The 17143-nt window shown below is 35.8% G+C and overlaps 1 protein-coding gene across 1 annotated transcript in view; it reads right to left on the bottom strand.

Annotated features, from left to right (window-relative positions):
• Positions 1–14509, bottom strand: part of LOC110467128 — an 18832-nt gene extending 4323 nt beyond the window's left edge. Inside the window, exons 1-4 of the mRNA XM_021524065.1 lie at positions 14398–14509; positions 13385–13452; positions 10477–10626; positions 9129–9644 (exon numbers count right to left, since the gene is read on the bottom strand). Coding sequence (XP_021379740.1) covers positions 9189–9644; positions 10477–10626; positions 13385–13452; positions 14398–14413 — 690 coding nt within the window. The 5' untranslated portion in view covers positions 14414–14509 and the 3' untranslated portion in view covers positions 9129–9188. The remainder of the gene's footprint in view (positions 1–9128; positions 9645–10476; positions 10627–13384; positions 13453–14397) is intronic.
• Positions 14510–17143: the final 2634 nt, after the last annotated feature.

Genomic DNA, 17143 nt, shown 5'->3' with positions numbered 1-17143 from the left:
ACTATGTTTGTTAAAGTGAATGACTTTGACTTATATTCAAGGTCACAGGGGTCAAATTTGTTTAAAATCTTTAAATGATCTCTTCTGAGTAACCATGGGTCCCAGGATGTTGATACTTTGCAAGTTGCATCCTGAGATGAAAGGCTATAAAATTTGTTCAACATAATGACTTTGTTCGACTTTCAATCACAGGGGTGAAATGTTTAAAAAAAAATAACAGGTTCTTTTGAATGAATTTTAATCATAAATACTGATGCTTTATTTTAGATAACTTTTAAGGTTAAAAGTGTGAGATTTATACCAGGTGAGCAATGCAGGCCCATTGGGCCTCTTGTTTTGTAATGTCAGCTGATAATGTTTTTGTTTTTTTTCATAACTTCAACTTCATACTTGATTTTAGAAATCATTTTCATCATTAACATTACAGATGTACATTATCATTATAGAAAGGTTAAAGGTCAGCCATTCAACTGATGTTACGAAATAATAGAGAGTAGACAACTCTCAGTCATGTTTTGTCAAAATAAAACTTATGAATTTTTAAAATGCTTTTGTTATAAGTTCATCTATCATATAAACTAAAAGTTGATATTTTAACAGATAAGTTACTGAAAACCTGAGTACTAGTTTTACAACAATGGCAAAGCATTGTTGCGGTGGTATCGGGTATAGTTACTGCTGAAGCTATAACACATCTTTGATGTGATTGTGCTGCTGTGATGGTTCAAAAACATACAACATTATAGATCTATTTTATTAACTTTGGGGCAAGGCCATTGTTTGTTTGTAGTTGAGCTGTTGTATCTTAGTCTATCAGTAATCAAAGGGTCAGATGAGCTAGGCAGCTTATGTTAAAAAGTTAGTGTGCAACCATCATTTAGTCAACTTACTACTATCTACAAACTTTTATAAGTATGCCTTGGCCATTCAGGTTCTGACATACTGGTAGATTAATTCGTGCTAAACTACTGTAAAAGTGGATTTTTCTGCGGTGGGGAAATTACTGCCAAAATAACCACACACAAATATTATTTATAGATATATAGAATATAGAGTTTCCAGAACCAACATGAAAATGTCAACACCATGATCAGTTATGAGTCACAAAGCAAACATTTCCACACCATGATCGGTTAAGAGTCACAACGCGAACGTTTCCATACCATGATCGGATAAGAGTTGCAAAGCGAACATTCCCAAACCATGATCGAATAAGAGTCACAGCGCAAACATTTCCACACCGCGACCAGTAAAGAGTCACAACACGAACATTTCCACACCATGACCGGTTAAGAGTCGCAACACGAACATTTCCACACCATGACCGGTTAAGAGTGACAACATTTCCGGACACAAACTGATTCCACTTTACAGGAACGTTTACTACCATGATATCTCGGACAAGTTCGATAACCGCAATTATCGGACCATAATTTACGGAATTATGGCCCTTTATTCAATTGCTAAAACAGTGTCTGCTTGATATCTCGAGTAGTTTTCAATGGATTAATTTCAAACTTAATAGGAAGGTTATTTATCATGATAGCTCAGACAAGATTGATAACCTACATTGTCCAACCATACTTTATGGAGTTATGGCCCTTTATGTACTACCCATTCAATGCATGATGGGCGTATCATGTTCCACTTTCAGGGTACCCTTCTTAACATTGTTATACCCTTTTTACCAGTATTACTCTTTTATACAAGCATAATCTTTTTTCTACCAGTGTTATCCCCTTAACAAAAGTACAATCCTGTTTATATTAGTGTTATCTCTCTTAAAACGAGTGTTATCTCCCTTAACAAACTATGTATCTCCCTTTAAATGAGTGTTATCTCCCTTTACAAACTATTAATCTCCCTTTAAATGAGTTTTCTCCCTTCACAAACTATAAAGTGTTATCAATGTACAATGTATGAACCTCTTTATACCATCGTTTTCCACATCATACCACTTTTATACCCATATAACATGGTTTCCCTATATACCACTGTTATCTCCAATATAACATTGTTTCCCTATATACCACTGTTATCTCCAATATAACAGTGTTTCCCTATATACCACTTATCCCCATATAACATTGTTTCCCTATATACATTCATGTACCACTGTTATCCCCAATATAACATTGTAACCCTATATACCACTATTATCCCCAATATAACATTGTTTCCCTATATACCACTGTTATCTACAATATAGCATTGTTTCCCTATATACCACTGTTATCTCCAATATAACATTGTTTCCCTAAATATCAGTGTTATCTCCAATATAACATTGTTTCCCTATATACCACTGTTATCTCTATTGCAACATTATTTCCCTATATATAACTGTTATCTCCAATATAACATTGTTTCCCTATATACCACTTATCTCCAATATAACATTGTTTCCCTATATACCACTTATCCCCATATAACATTGTTTCCCTATATACAACTGTTATCCCCAAAATAACATTGTTCCCCTATATATATACCACTGTTATCTCCAATATAGCATTGTTTCCCTATATACCGCTGTTATCTCCAATGTAACAATGTTCCCCTATATACCACTATTATCCCCACTCTAACATTGCTTCCCTATATATCACTGGGATCTCCAATATAACATTGTTCCTCTATATACCACTATTATCCCCACTCTAACATTGCTTCCCTATATATCACTGGGATCTCCAATATAACATTGTTCCCCTATATCCCACTGTTATCCCTAATATAACATTGTTTCCCTATATACCACTGTTATCTACAATATAGCATTGTTTCCCTATATACCACTGTTATCTCCAATATAACATTGTTTCCCTATATATCACTGTTATCTCCAATATAAAATTGTTCCCCTATATACAACTGTTATCCCCAATATAACATTGTTCCCCTATATACCACTGTTATCCCCAATATAACATTGTTTCCCTATATACCACTGTTATCCCCAATATAACATTGTTTCCCTATAAACCACTGTTATCCCCAATATAACATTGTTTCCCTATATACCACTGTTATCTCCAATGTAACATTGTTTCCCTATATACCATTTATCCCCAATATAACATTGTCCCCCTATATACCACTGTTATCCCCAATTTAACATTGTTCCCTTATATACCACTGTTATCCCCAATATAACATTGTCCCCCTATATACAACTGTTATCTCCAATATAACATTGTTTCCCTAAATACCACTGTTATCCCCAATATAACATTGTCCCCCTATATACCACTGTTATCTCCAATATAACATTGTTCCCCTATATACAACTATTATCCCCAATATAACATTGTTCCCCTATATACCACTGTTATCCCCAATATAACATTGTTTCCCTATATACCACTTATCCCCAATTTAACATTGTCCCCCTATATACCACTGTTATCCCCAATATAACATTGTTTCCCTATATACTACTGTTATCCCTAATATAACATTGTCCTCCTATATACCACTGTTATCCCCATTATAACATTGTTCCCCTATATACCAGTACTGTTATCCCCATATAACATGGTTCCACTATATACCACTATTATCTCCAATATAACATTGTTCCCCAATATACCAGTACTGTTATTGCCATATAACATTGTTCCCCTATATACCACTGTTATCCCCATATAACATTGTTCCCCTATATACCACTGTTATCCCCATATAACATTGTTCCCCTATATACCACTGATATCCCTAATATAACATTGTTCCCATCTATACCACTTATCCCCAATATAACATTGTCCCCCTATATACCACTGTTATCCCCATATAACATTGTTCCCCTATATACCACTGTTATCCCCATATAACATTGTTCCCCTATATACCACTGTTATACCATATAACATTGTTCCCCTATATACCACTGTTATCCCCAATATAACATTGTCCCCCTATATACAACTGTTATCCCTAATTTAACATTGTTCACCTATATACCACAGTTATCTCCAATATAATTGTTTCCCTATATACCACTGTTATCCCCAATATAACATTGTTCCCCTATATACCACTGTTATCTCTAATATAACATTGTTCACCTATATACAACTGTTATCCGTAATTTAACATTGTTCACCTATATACCACTGTTATCCCTAATATAGCATTGTTTCCCTATATACCACTGTTATCCCCAATATAACATTGTCCCCCTACATACAACTGTTATCCCTAATTTAACATTGTTCACCTATATACCACAGTTATCTCCAATATAATTGTTTCCCTATATACCACTGTTATCCCCAATTTAACATTGTTCCCCTATATACCACTGTTATCCCCAATATAACATTGTCCCCCTATATACCACTGTTATCCCCAATAAAACATTGTTCCCTTATATACCACTGTTATTTCTAATATAACATTGTTCACCTATATACAACTGTTATCCCTAATTTAACATTGTTCACCTATATACCACTGTTATCCCTAATATAGCATTGTTTCCCTATATACCACTGTTATCCCTAATATAACATTGTTCCCCTATATACCACTGTTATCTCTAATATAACATTGTTCACCTATATACAACTGTTATCCCTAATTTAACATTGTTCTCCTATATACCACTGTTATCCCTAATATAACATTATCCCCCTATATACAACTGTTATCTCCAATATAACATTGTTTCCCTATCTACCACTGTTATCTCTAATATAACAGTGTTTCCTTATATACCACTGTTATCTCTAATATAACATTGTTCCCCTATATACCACTGTTATCTCCAATATAACATTGTTCCCCTATATACCACTGTTATCTCCAATATAGCATTGTTTCCATATATACCACTGTTATCTCTAATATAACATTGTTTCCCTATATACCACTGTTATCCCTAATATAACATTGTCCCCCTATATACAACTGTTATCCCCAATATAACATTGTTTCCCTATATACCACTGTTATCCCCAATTTAACATTGTTCCCCTATATACAATTTTTATCCCTAATATAACATTGTCCCCCTATATACAACTGTTATTTCCAATATAACATTGTTTCCCTATATACCACTGTTATCCCCAATATAGCAGTGTTTCCCTATATACCACTGTTATCTATACCACTGTTATCTCCAATATAGCATTGTTTCCATATATACCACTGTTATCTCTAATATAATATTGTTTCCCTATATACCACTGCTATCCCCAATTTAACATTGTTACCCTATATACCACTGTTATCCACAATATAACATTGTTCCCCTCTATACCACTGTTATCTCCAATATAACATTGTTCCCCAATATACCACTGTTATCTCCAATATAATATTGTCCCCCTATATACCACTGTTATCTCTAATATAACATTATTGTTTCCCTATATACCACTGCTATCCCCAATTTAACATTGTTCGCCTATATACCACTGTTATCCCTAATCTAACATTGTTCCCCTATATACAATTTTTATCCCCAATATAACATTGTCCCCCTATATACAATTTTTATCCCTGATATAACATTGTCCCCCTATATACAACTGTTATCCCTAATTTAACATTGTTCACCTATATACCACTGTTATCCCTAATCTAACATTGTTCCCCTATATACCCATTGTCCCCCTATATACCACTGTTATCCCTAATATAACATTGTTTCCCTATATTCCTCTGTTATCCCCAATTTAACATTGATCCCCTATATACCACTGTTATCCCTAATATAACATTGTCCCCTATATACAACTGTTATCTCCAATATAACATTGTTTCCTTATATACCACTGTTATCCCCAATATAGCATTGTTTCCCTATATACCACTGTTATCCCCAATTTAACATTGTTCCCCTATATACCACTGTTATCTGTAATAGAACATTGTTCCCCTATATACCACTGTTATCCTTATATACCACTGTTAACCCCAATATAACATTGTCACCCTATATACAACTGTTATCTCCGATATAACATTGTTTCCTTATATACCATTGTTATCCCCAATATAACAGTGGTATATAATAACAGTGGTATATAGCGAAACAATGTTATATTGAAAATAACATTGGTATATAGGGAAACAACGTTATATTGGGGATAACAGAGGTATATAAGGAAACATAGGGGAACAATGTTAAATTAGGGATAACATTTGTATATAGGGGGACAGTGTTTTATTGGGAAAAACAGTGGTATATAGGAAAACAATGTTATATTGAAAATAACAGTGGTAGATAGGGAAACAATGTTAAATTGGTGATAACAGTGGTATACAGGGGAACAATGTTAAATTAGGGATACCAGTTGTATATAGGGGGACAATGTTCTATTACAGAAAACAGTGGTATATAGTGAAACAATGTTATATTGCAGATAACAGTTGTATATAGGGGGACAATGTTCTATTACAGCTAACAGTGGTATATAAGGAAACATAGGGGAACAATGTTCTATTGAAAATAACAGTGGTAGATAGGGAAACAATGTTAAATTGGGGATGACAGTGGTATATAGGAGAACGATGTTATATTGGAGAGAACAGGGGTATAGAGGGGAACAATGTTAAAGTGGGGATAACAGTGGAATATAGGGGAACAATGTTCTATTACAGAAAACAGTGGTATATAGGGGGACAGTGTTTTATTGGGAAAAACAGTGGTATATAGGGGGACAATGTTATATTAGGGATAAGAGTGGTATAGAGGGGAACAATGTTATATTAGGGATAACAGTTGTATATAGGGGACAATGTTATAGTGGTATATAGGGTTACAATGTTATATTGGAGAGAACAGGGGTATAGAGGGGAACAATGTTATATTGTGGATAACAGTGGTATACAGGGGAACAATGTTATATTGAAAATAACAGTGGTAGATAGGGAAACAATGTTAAATTGGTGATAACAGTGGTATACAGGGGAACAATGTTATAACAGTGGTATATAAGGATAACAGTGGTATACAGGGGAACAATGTTAAATTAGGGATAACAGTTGTATATAGGGTGACAATGTTATATTGGAGAGAACAGGGGTATAGAGGGGAACAATGTTAAATTGGGGTTATCTCCAATATAGCATCGTTTCCCTATATACCAATGTTATTTTCAATATAACATTGTTCCCCTCTATACCCCTGTTCTCTCCAATATAACATTGTAGCCCTATATACCACTGCTATCCCCAATATAACATCGTTTCCCTATATACCACTGTCATCCCCAATTTAACATCGTTCCCCTATATACCTTCCCCTATATACCATTCCCTATATACCACTTACTGTTATCCCCAATTTAACATCGTTCCCCTATATACCGCTGTTATCCCCAATTTATCATTGTTCCCCTATATCTATATACCACTGTTTTCTGTAATAGAACATTGTCCCCCTATATACCACTGTTTTTCCCAATAAAACACTGTCCCCCTATATACAACTGTTATCTCCGATATAACATTGTTTCCATATATACCACTGTTATAACATTGTTCCCCTCTATACCACTGTTATCTCTAATATACCATTGTTTCCCTATATACCACTGTTATTTTCAATATAACATTGTTCCCCTATATACCACTGTTATCCCCAATATAACATTGATCCCCTATATACCAGTACTTTTATCTTCATATAACATTGTTCCCCTACATACCACTGTTATCCCCAAAATAACAGTGGTATATAGGGGGACAATATAACATTGTTCCCATCTATACCACTTATCCCCAATTTAACATTGTTTCCCTATATATCACTGTTATCCCCAATATAACATTGATCCCCTATATACCAGTACTTTTATCTTCATATAACATTGTTCCCCTACATACCACTGTTATCCCCAATAAAACATTGTTCCCCTTTATCCCTAATATAACATTGTTTCCCTCTATACCACTGTTATCCCCACCATAACATTGTTTCCCTATAAACCACTGTTATCCCCAATAAAACATTGTTCCCCTTTATCCCTAATATAACATTATTTCCCTATATACCACTGTTAACCCCAATATAACATTGTTTCCATATATACCACTGTTATTTTGGGGATAACAGTGGTATAGAGGGGAACAATGTTATATTGAAAATAACAGTGGAATATAGGGAAACAATGTTATATTGGGGATAAGAGTGGTATATAGGGAAATAATGTTATAGTGGGGATAACAGTGGTATAGAGGGGAACAATGTTATATGAAGATAAAAGTACTGGTATATAGGGGATCAATGTTAAATTGGGGATAAGTGGTATAGATGGGAACAATGTTATATTGTCCCCCTATATACCACTGTTATCTCTAATTAACATTGTTCACCTATATACCTTCCCCTATATACCAGTACTTTTATCTTCATATAACATTGTTCCCCTACATACCACTGTTATCCCCAAAATAACAGTGGTATATAGGGGGACAATGTTATATTAGGGATAACAGTGGTATAGGGAAACAATGCTATATTGGGGATAACAGTGATATATAGGGAAACAATGTTAAATTGGGGATAAGTGGTATATAGGGAAACAACGTTATATTGGGGATAACAGTGGAGATCTTTAAACAGTGGAGTAGCATTGATATAAAGGGAGATAATCCTGATATAAAGGGAATTGTACTGGTATATAGGGGAAGGGATATAGGGGAACAAGGGTATATTGGGGATAAGTGGTGTATAGGGGAACAATGTTATAACAGTGGTATATAGGGGGACAATGTTATATTGAGGATAACAGTGGTATTTAGGGAATCAATGTTATCCCCAATATAACATCGTTTCCCTATATACCACTGCTATCCCCAATATAACATTGTTTCGCTATATACCACTGTTATCTATAATAAAACATTGTTTCCCTACATACCACTGTTATCCCTAATATAACATTGTTCCCCTATATACCAGTACTTTTATCTTCATATAACATTGTTCCCCTATATACCACTTATCCCCAATATAACATTGTTCCCCTATATACCTTCCCCTATATACCACTTATCCCCAATATAACATTGTTCCCCTATATACCTTCCCCTATATACCAGTACAATTCCCTTTATATCAGGATTATCTCCCTTTATATCAATGCTACTCCACTGTTTAAAGATCTCACCTGCTTTTGAATGCATGTGGCAGCCCAAACAAATGATTAAATCTGTAAAGGCCTTGTCCATTAAGAGTCAGATGTGTTCCTGGGAGGGAGAACAGAGATACATTGGTCCTCGCTTGGAGTCAGGTTTTTGTTTGACACTCTCCTTTTAGAGGGCAGAGTAGACTGAAATTCTTCACCTGTCATTGGTAGAGCTATAGGTGGCCTTCGTTTTGACATCTGTTTACCTGAAGATGGACTCCCACTCAATGTGGGAATATTTGGAGGTGGGTGTCCAGTTGGTGCTTGAAGACATGAAGAGGGCTGTTGATAAGCTGAGAAGGGATTCATACTTGCTGGTCCATCTAAAACTCCCCCGGAGCCCTGCTGGATCAGTTGTTCTAAAAGATCCCGTCCCCCATTTGCCTGGGATTGAGCGATCATTCCCAGAAGGCCCTGTAGTTCTGCTGGTCCCATGGAACTATTTGGCTGTTGACCCAGCTGTGTCATCGACTGCATTATTCCTGGCAGCTGCAGAGGCTGACAAAATAAAGCAACATAGAAAACTATTACTTATGAAATAATCTTGCTGAAGCCTGAAAATTATTTAAAAGGGAGGAGGGACGGTTAATTCCAGCACATGTGTGGATTAGCTAAACTATTTTAACAAATATTAGAATTCAACATAATGATCATTTGGTCTTAACTTACACAATTTGTTTTGATTTTATTTCTGATAAAACTCTATCATCTGGCCATGGTTGCATAGTATGCTGACTTTGATGAAAATTATGGGAACAATTTTATCTAGAGGAATGAAAGAATTGCTTGTCTCTCCCATTAGACAGAGATATCTACACTGCTGGTGAAGGAAAGAGTTTTCTCCCTTACCATATAGTAAAGATGAGGGGATTCCCCAATCAGCACGCTTTTATAATGTCACACGACAATGCATTGACATCATGTCAACAATAGCAGACCAGAGAGGAGAGATACCTCATTGGGTTTGCCGGGAAACCATGCTATAAAATAATCATTTCAAACCTTGAGAGTAAGACGGAAAATCTCATCCCTCGGGGTAAGATTTCACAACGTCAGGATATTGGCAAAGTCTTGGGCTAGACATTTAAGAATCTTACCCCGTTGGTAGATATTTCCCTGTCTTACCCCAAAGGTTGGAAGAGATTCTCTGGTAGTTCTTTAACTCTGCCATTTACCATTAAGAACTGCTTTGAACTTTTCTTGAACTGATTTGGAATTTTGCTTGAACATTGATAATTCTTGTAGTTTCTTGTGCAGGAAAAGATTTTACAGAACAATGTTCCTCTATTGAAAAGCATAGAATAAACAATAGAAGTTTGTACAGTCCTACCTGTTGTGATGGACGATTACAAGGTAGGTGTTCTTGCAGTAGATCGTATATTAGTCTTAAAGATCTCTGGACCTTGGGATTTTCCTGGTAGCTTTTTAGTTTTGTCGGATCTTCTTCAATTTCCTTGAAGATTTGACTGGTTTCACTGTCCTGTCAGAGGTAAAAACAATATTACTGTCTTCAATCATATTTGCTCAACCCTAATGTGGTAAGGATGATGATGAGCGGTCCAAAAACCCTTCAACCCTATTGGACCTGCCTCCCCTAACAGCTTGCACAAAGAAATTGGAAGACAATTGAATTTTCAACGGGTAGTATAAATTCTTGGTGTCTTACCTATCATATCACTCCTGCATATACACTTCACAGAAGTGATAGAAAGCTCCATTATAATAATTGTTTTGTATTGTAACAAAATTTAATTATAAATGCCCCAGCCTCTCCTGATTTGCAGTGCAAAACTTCTGGATTTTTTTAGCACACTTGACTTTCACCAAGATGGCTGGGGTTTGAATATCTGATCGATCATAAAAAGGTATGGGGTCACCTGCCTGAATGTATTTTCTCTAGTTTCTTCAAATAGAGAAACCCCCTGTGCAACAACAGTGATTAATATATGTGAATAACTTGTTTGTGATTGTTGTAAAATAATCAAGTTTATCTATTTTCAGGAATAGCCCCAAAATTGATTCTTTATAGACATTCTGGAATAAATATTGCATATTGATTGCATGTGATTAATTTTTTAATCCACAAAAATTTGGAAAATCAAAAATTTTTCATAAATGTTTCTATGTTCACAATATACTGAAGCCAGAAATATTTATAGTCCTCTGTCTGATACCTTAGTGTCTGTTACTGAAGCCAGATATATGTATAGTCCTCTGTCTGATACCTTAGTGTCTGTTACTGAAGCCAGAGATATGTATAGTCCTCTGTCTGATACCTTAGTGTCTGTTACTGAAGCCAGAGATATGTATAGTCCTCTGTCTGATACCTTAGTGTCTGTTACTGAAGCCAGAGATATGTATAGTCCTCTGTCTGATACCTTAGTGTCTGTTACTGAAGCCAGAGATATGTATAGTCCTCTGTCTGATACCTTAGTGTCTGTTACTGAAGCCAGAGATATGTATAGTCCTCTGTCTGATACCTTAGTGTCTGTTACTGAAGCCAGAGATATGTATAGTCCTCTGTCTGATACCTTAGTGTCTGTTACTGAAGCCAGAGATATGTATAGTCCTCTGTCTGATACCTTAGTGTCTGTTACTGAAGCCAGAGATATGTATAGTCCTCTGTCTGATACCTTAGTGTCTGTTACTGAAGCCAGAGATATGTATAGTCCTCTGTCTGATACCTTAGTGTCTGTTACTGAAGCCAGAGATATGTATAGTCCTCTGTCTGATACCTTAGTGTCTGTTACTGAAGCCAGAGATATGTATAGTCCTCTGTCTGATACCTTAGTGTCTGTTACTGAAGCCAGAGATATGTATAGTCCTCTGTCTGATACCTTAGTGTCTGTTACTGAAGCCAGAGATATGTATAGTCCTCTGTCTGATACCTTAGTGTCTGTTACTGAAGCCAGAGATATGTATAGTCCTCTGTCTGATACCTTAGTGTCTGTTACTGAAGCCAGAGATATGTATAGTCCTCTGTCTGATACCTTAGTGTCTGTTACTGAAGCCAGAGATATGTATAGTCCTCTGTCTGATACCTTAGTGTCTGTTACTGAAGCCAGAGATATGTATAGTCCTCTGTCTGATACCTTAGTGTCTGTTACTGAAGCCAGAGATATGTATAGTCCTCTGTCTGATACCTTAGTGTCTGTTACTGAAGCCAGAGATATGTATAGTCCTCTGTCTGATACCTTAGTGTCTGTTACTGAAGCCAGAGATATGTATAGTCCTCTGTCTGATACCTTAGTGTCTGTTACTGAAGCCAGAGATATGTATAGTCCTCTGTCTGATACCTTAGTGTCTGTTACTGAAGCCAGAGATATGTATAGTCCTCTGTCTGATACCTTAGTGTCTGTTACTGAAGCCAGAGATATGTATAGTCCTCTGTCTGATACCTTAGTGTCTGTTACTGAAGCCAGAGATATGTATAGTCCTCTGTCTGATACCTTAGTGTCTGTTACTGAAGCCAGAGATATGTATAGTCCTCTGTCTGATACCTTAGTGTCTGTTACTGAAGCCAGAGATATGTATAGTCCTCTGTCTGATACCTTAGTGTCTGTTACTGAAGCCAGAGATATGTATAGTCCTCTGTCTGATACCTTAGTGTCTGTTACTGAAGCCAGAGATATGTATAGTCCTCTGTCTGATACCTTAGTGTCTGTTACTGAAGCCAGAGATATGTATAGTCCTCTGTCTGATACCTTAGTGTCTGTTACTGAAGCCAGAGATATGTATAGTCCTCTGTCTGATACCTTAGTGTCTGTTACTGAAGCCAGAGATATGTATAGTCCTCTGTCTGATACCTTAGTGTCTGTTACTGAAGCCAGAGATATGTATAGTCCTCTGTCTGATACCTTAGTGTCTGTTACTGAAGCCAGAGATATGTATAGTCCTCTGTCTGATACCTTAGTGTCTGTTACTGAAGCCAGAGATATGTATAGTCCTCTGTCTGATACCTTAGTGTCTGTTACTGAAGCCAGAGATATGTATAGTCCTCTGTCTGATACCTTAGTGTCTGTTACTGAAGCCAGAGATATGTATAGTCCTCTGTCTGATACCTTAGTGTCTGTTACTGAAGCCAGAGATATGTATAGTCCTCTGTCTGATACCTTAGTGTCTGTTACTGAAGCCAGAGATATGTATAGTCCTCTGTCTGATACCTTAGTGTCTGTTACTGAAGCCAGAGATATGTATAGTCCTCTGTCTGATACCTTCATTAGTGTCTGAAGACTTACAGCAAAAGCTTCTCTGATAGCAGGATCAGAACAAACATGTTCTAATGTCAGGTCTCCAGGGACATCAGCTGAACAAATAGAACAAATACTATACTTTCTTGAATGGGATTGTACAGTCCTGTAACTGTCCGCCCATGATCATTGCAACTACACATTACATCATAACTTTACACACTGTCGTGTTTTAAAACACATTTTTTACTCTGGTTTTAAGATGTTGATGTCTCTAAAATTAGTACACATATATGCTTAAAGACTATTCCATGTGTCTGTACTTTGTACAAACTCACTGACCTCTAGCTAACTTCTAAAAATAGCTAACCTTTGAACCCAGTCAAACAGGTTTACAATCAATATTGAAATATGTAGCAAGTGCAAGGACATGTACATATCACAGACACTTGCAAATTCAGACGTCACACATATATGTAAAAATTAAACATTAGATTTATCAAAGTTGTTTGATATTCTGACTGTAAATCGAGATAAAATTCATATAAACAAATAAGGTTATTACTATAAAAAAGTAGTAATACCCTTAAGCTTATTTTTTATATGATTTTTATCTCGATTTACAGTCAGAATTTCAAACACCTTTGGATATATATACATTATATCTATACATGTCATCAAATAATGACACTGCTACATTGAGACCCCAGCTTGACGAGCACTCACTCTCTCAACAGAAAAAACATAAATTTCCCAGTTAGAATTTGAAAACCTCTATCAAGTCGCCCGTTAATTTGGCATGTATCATTATATAAATATATCCGGATGTTGGTTCGATTGAGGACTGGAATTCCGTGTACTGCTGTATTGGTCATATATAAAATTGTTGGCAAAAACACTTTTGATTGCCATTAGCTTAAAATTTACCTTGTAACAGGAAACAATTTCTACTTATATATATTTCCCGGTGCAATTTAATAAAAATCATAAATAAGCATAAAATAAATAAGTTAAATATGTAAAAAGTCATTAATCTAATAAAAGTATTCAATGTACGTTACCAGATGCGTTCTCCATTAGATGACACAATTTGTTTCGCTAGCTTCTGTTGTGGCACGGACTTAGATAGCATCTAATTCCGTGGTTGTGGTAAAACTGAAACCGAAAGTAGGAAGAAGGAACGATAACTCCAAATCAATATTTTCTTCCGTTTAGAACAGCGTCATAGTATCTAAAGGCAGTCGTTATTGTGACAGGCACTAGTAACTTAATTAAGTGTAAACATGTCTTCGTTAAAACTGTGAAATTCCTGTCCTAATTTCTTACCGTTTGGCCTTTGGGATTTATTTAATAGGGTTTATAAGATTTAAAAGGGAAAAGATGGACGCAGGAAGATAACTGCCTTTATATATATATATATATATAGTACATTAACATTCAATTTTTACATAAATGTAAAGATTATAACTTGCCAAGTGATCCCATATGATATCTGTATTTTTCCAGTGCTCGTCTAGATTGACCTCGAATCCTTTAACTGTAATTGAGTCTATAACTCACCGTGGGAAGCTGTTCCATATTCTTACTGTCCTGAAGTTGAACTGAATTTTCTGAGATCTAAATTACAATGGTTTATCTTTAATTTTTGTGACTGACCGCGAGTTCTTGGTACATTATCTTGTACAAAGAGTCCATTGCTGACTCTCTTATCAAATATATATTGTTAATAATCTTAAATACATGAAAACTGTCCACTCGCATCCTTCGCTATTTTAAAGTTGGTAGTTTTAGTATTCTGTGGCGGTCACTATAGGATAAATCCTTTAGTCATGGCAGTCATTTCGTGGCTCTTCTTTGTACCAATTCTTGAAGCTCTATTTCCTTTATTTTGTGTAGATTCCAAACACACGCCGCGTATTCAAGGTGTGGTCTAACTAGCGCTTTAAATAGTTGACAGAACGTACTTTCATTTAATTAAATAAAACATTTCCTTATGAGTCAAACGATTCCATTAGCCTTGTGTAACTGTTGTTATATATGACATTAGCTTATATATGACATTAGCCTTGTGTACCTGTTGTTGTATATGACATTATCCTTGTGTACCTGTTGTTGTATATGACATTAGCCTTTTGTACCTGTTGTTGTATATGACATTAGCCTTGTGCACCTGTTGTTGTATATGACATTAGCCTTGTGTACCTGTTGTTGTATATGACATTAGCCTTGTGGACCTGTTGTTTTATATGACATTAGCCTTGTGTACCTGTTGTTGTATATGACATTAGCCTTGTGTACCTGTTGTTGTATATGACATTAGCCTTGTGTACCTGTTGTTGTATATGACATTAGCCTTGTGTACCTGTTGTTGTATATGACATTAGCCTTGTGTACCTGTTGTTGTATATGACATTAGCCTTGTGTACCTGTTGTTGTATATGACATTAGCCTTGTGTACCTGTTGTTGTATATGACATTAGCCTTGTGTACCTGTTGTTGTATATGACATTAGCCTTGTGTACCTGTTGTTGTATATGACATTAGCCTTGTGTACCTGTTGTTGTATATGACATTAGCCTTGTGTACCTGTTGTTGTATATGACATTAGCCTTGTGTACCTGTTGTTGTATATGACATTAGCCTTGTGTACCTGTTGTTGTATATGACATTAGCCTTGTGTACCTGTTGTTGTATATGACATTAGCCTTGTGTACCTGTTGTTGTATATGACATTAGCCTTGTGTACCTGTTGTTGTATATGACATTAGCCTTGTGTACCTGTTGTTGTATATGACATTAGCCTTGTGCACCTGTTGTTGTAAATGATATTAGCCTTGTGTACCTGTTGTTGTATATGACATTAGCCTTGTGTACCTGTTGTTGTATATGACATTAGCCTTGTGTACCTGTTGTTGTACATGACATACACAGTTCAGATTTCGGTCCACGGTTGTTCCCAAGTCTTTTTCAGACGATACACTTTCTAAAATCACGCGCTCATTTCCTGGTCCAGCCATAAAGTAGCTTCTTTGTTCTTTTCCTTTTATTGAGAGAAGTTTTCACTTGTGTGTGTGGAACTGAAGTAGTCATATACTGAACCATTTGTGGAGAGCATCTAAATGATTTTGTAGAATAGCTTGGTCTTCCTTGGTCTTCACTCTTTAGGAGGCCCACGTACTAAATGTATATCACAGCACAGGAGTATGACATTGTTTCAAAAAATAATAGGAACAGTCATACAAAAAAAGTACCCGTAAGGTTTTATATTACTGTTAATATGATTTTTGACGGAATTTCAGACTCCTGTGACCACAGGAACATGTCACATGCTATACAACGAAAGATAAATAGAAGCGGTTATATTTTAAACCATTCGCTAAAATGATAACAGATAGTCATCTCTCGTTACTAGAATAGTTTATTTGAGCGGTTTAGTGTGTTTGTGTAAGTCTTTTTTCATAACTTAAGTCCTGCTTCAACGTTCCTCTGTTATAATGATCTGTGTGACCTGTCATAACAATATTTGGTCAGTATAACTTCCTGTGGGAGTTTTATACTCTTATTCTAATACTATCTCCAAGTACTTTCTCGCTTGTATGCAAGACTATTTCTACTTCACGTCTTAACAACAGAAACGACTATACTACCAACCAGTTAACCTTTTAGGCCCTTCAGCCTATTGTTGTTAAACAGATATTACAGAAAGAATGTTTATACATTATTCATCACTCCTATAACACAAGAGGCCGCTGGTCGGCAATATTAAGTTATTGCGACGACGCTTGTGAAAAGCTTGTGACCCCCCCC

Source organism: Mizuhopecten yessoensis, unplaced genomic scaffold, assembly GCF_002113885.1.
Source record: "Mizuhopecten yessoensis strain PY_sf001 unplaced genomic scaffold, ASM211388v2 scaffold1721, whole genome shotgun sequence".
Taxonomy (NCBI): Eukaryota; Metazoa; Mollusca; class Bivalvia; order Pectinida; family Pectinidae; genus Mizuhopecten; species Mizuhopecten yessoensis.
This window is presented reverse-complemented; position numbering and strand designations above follow the sequence as displayed.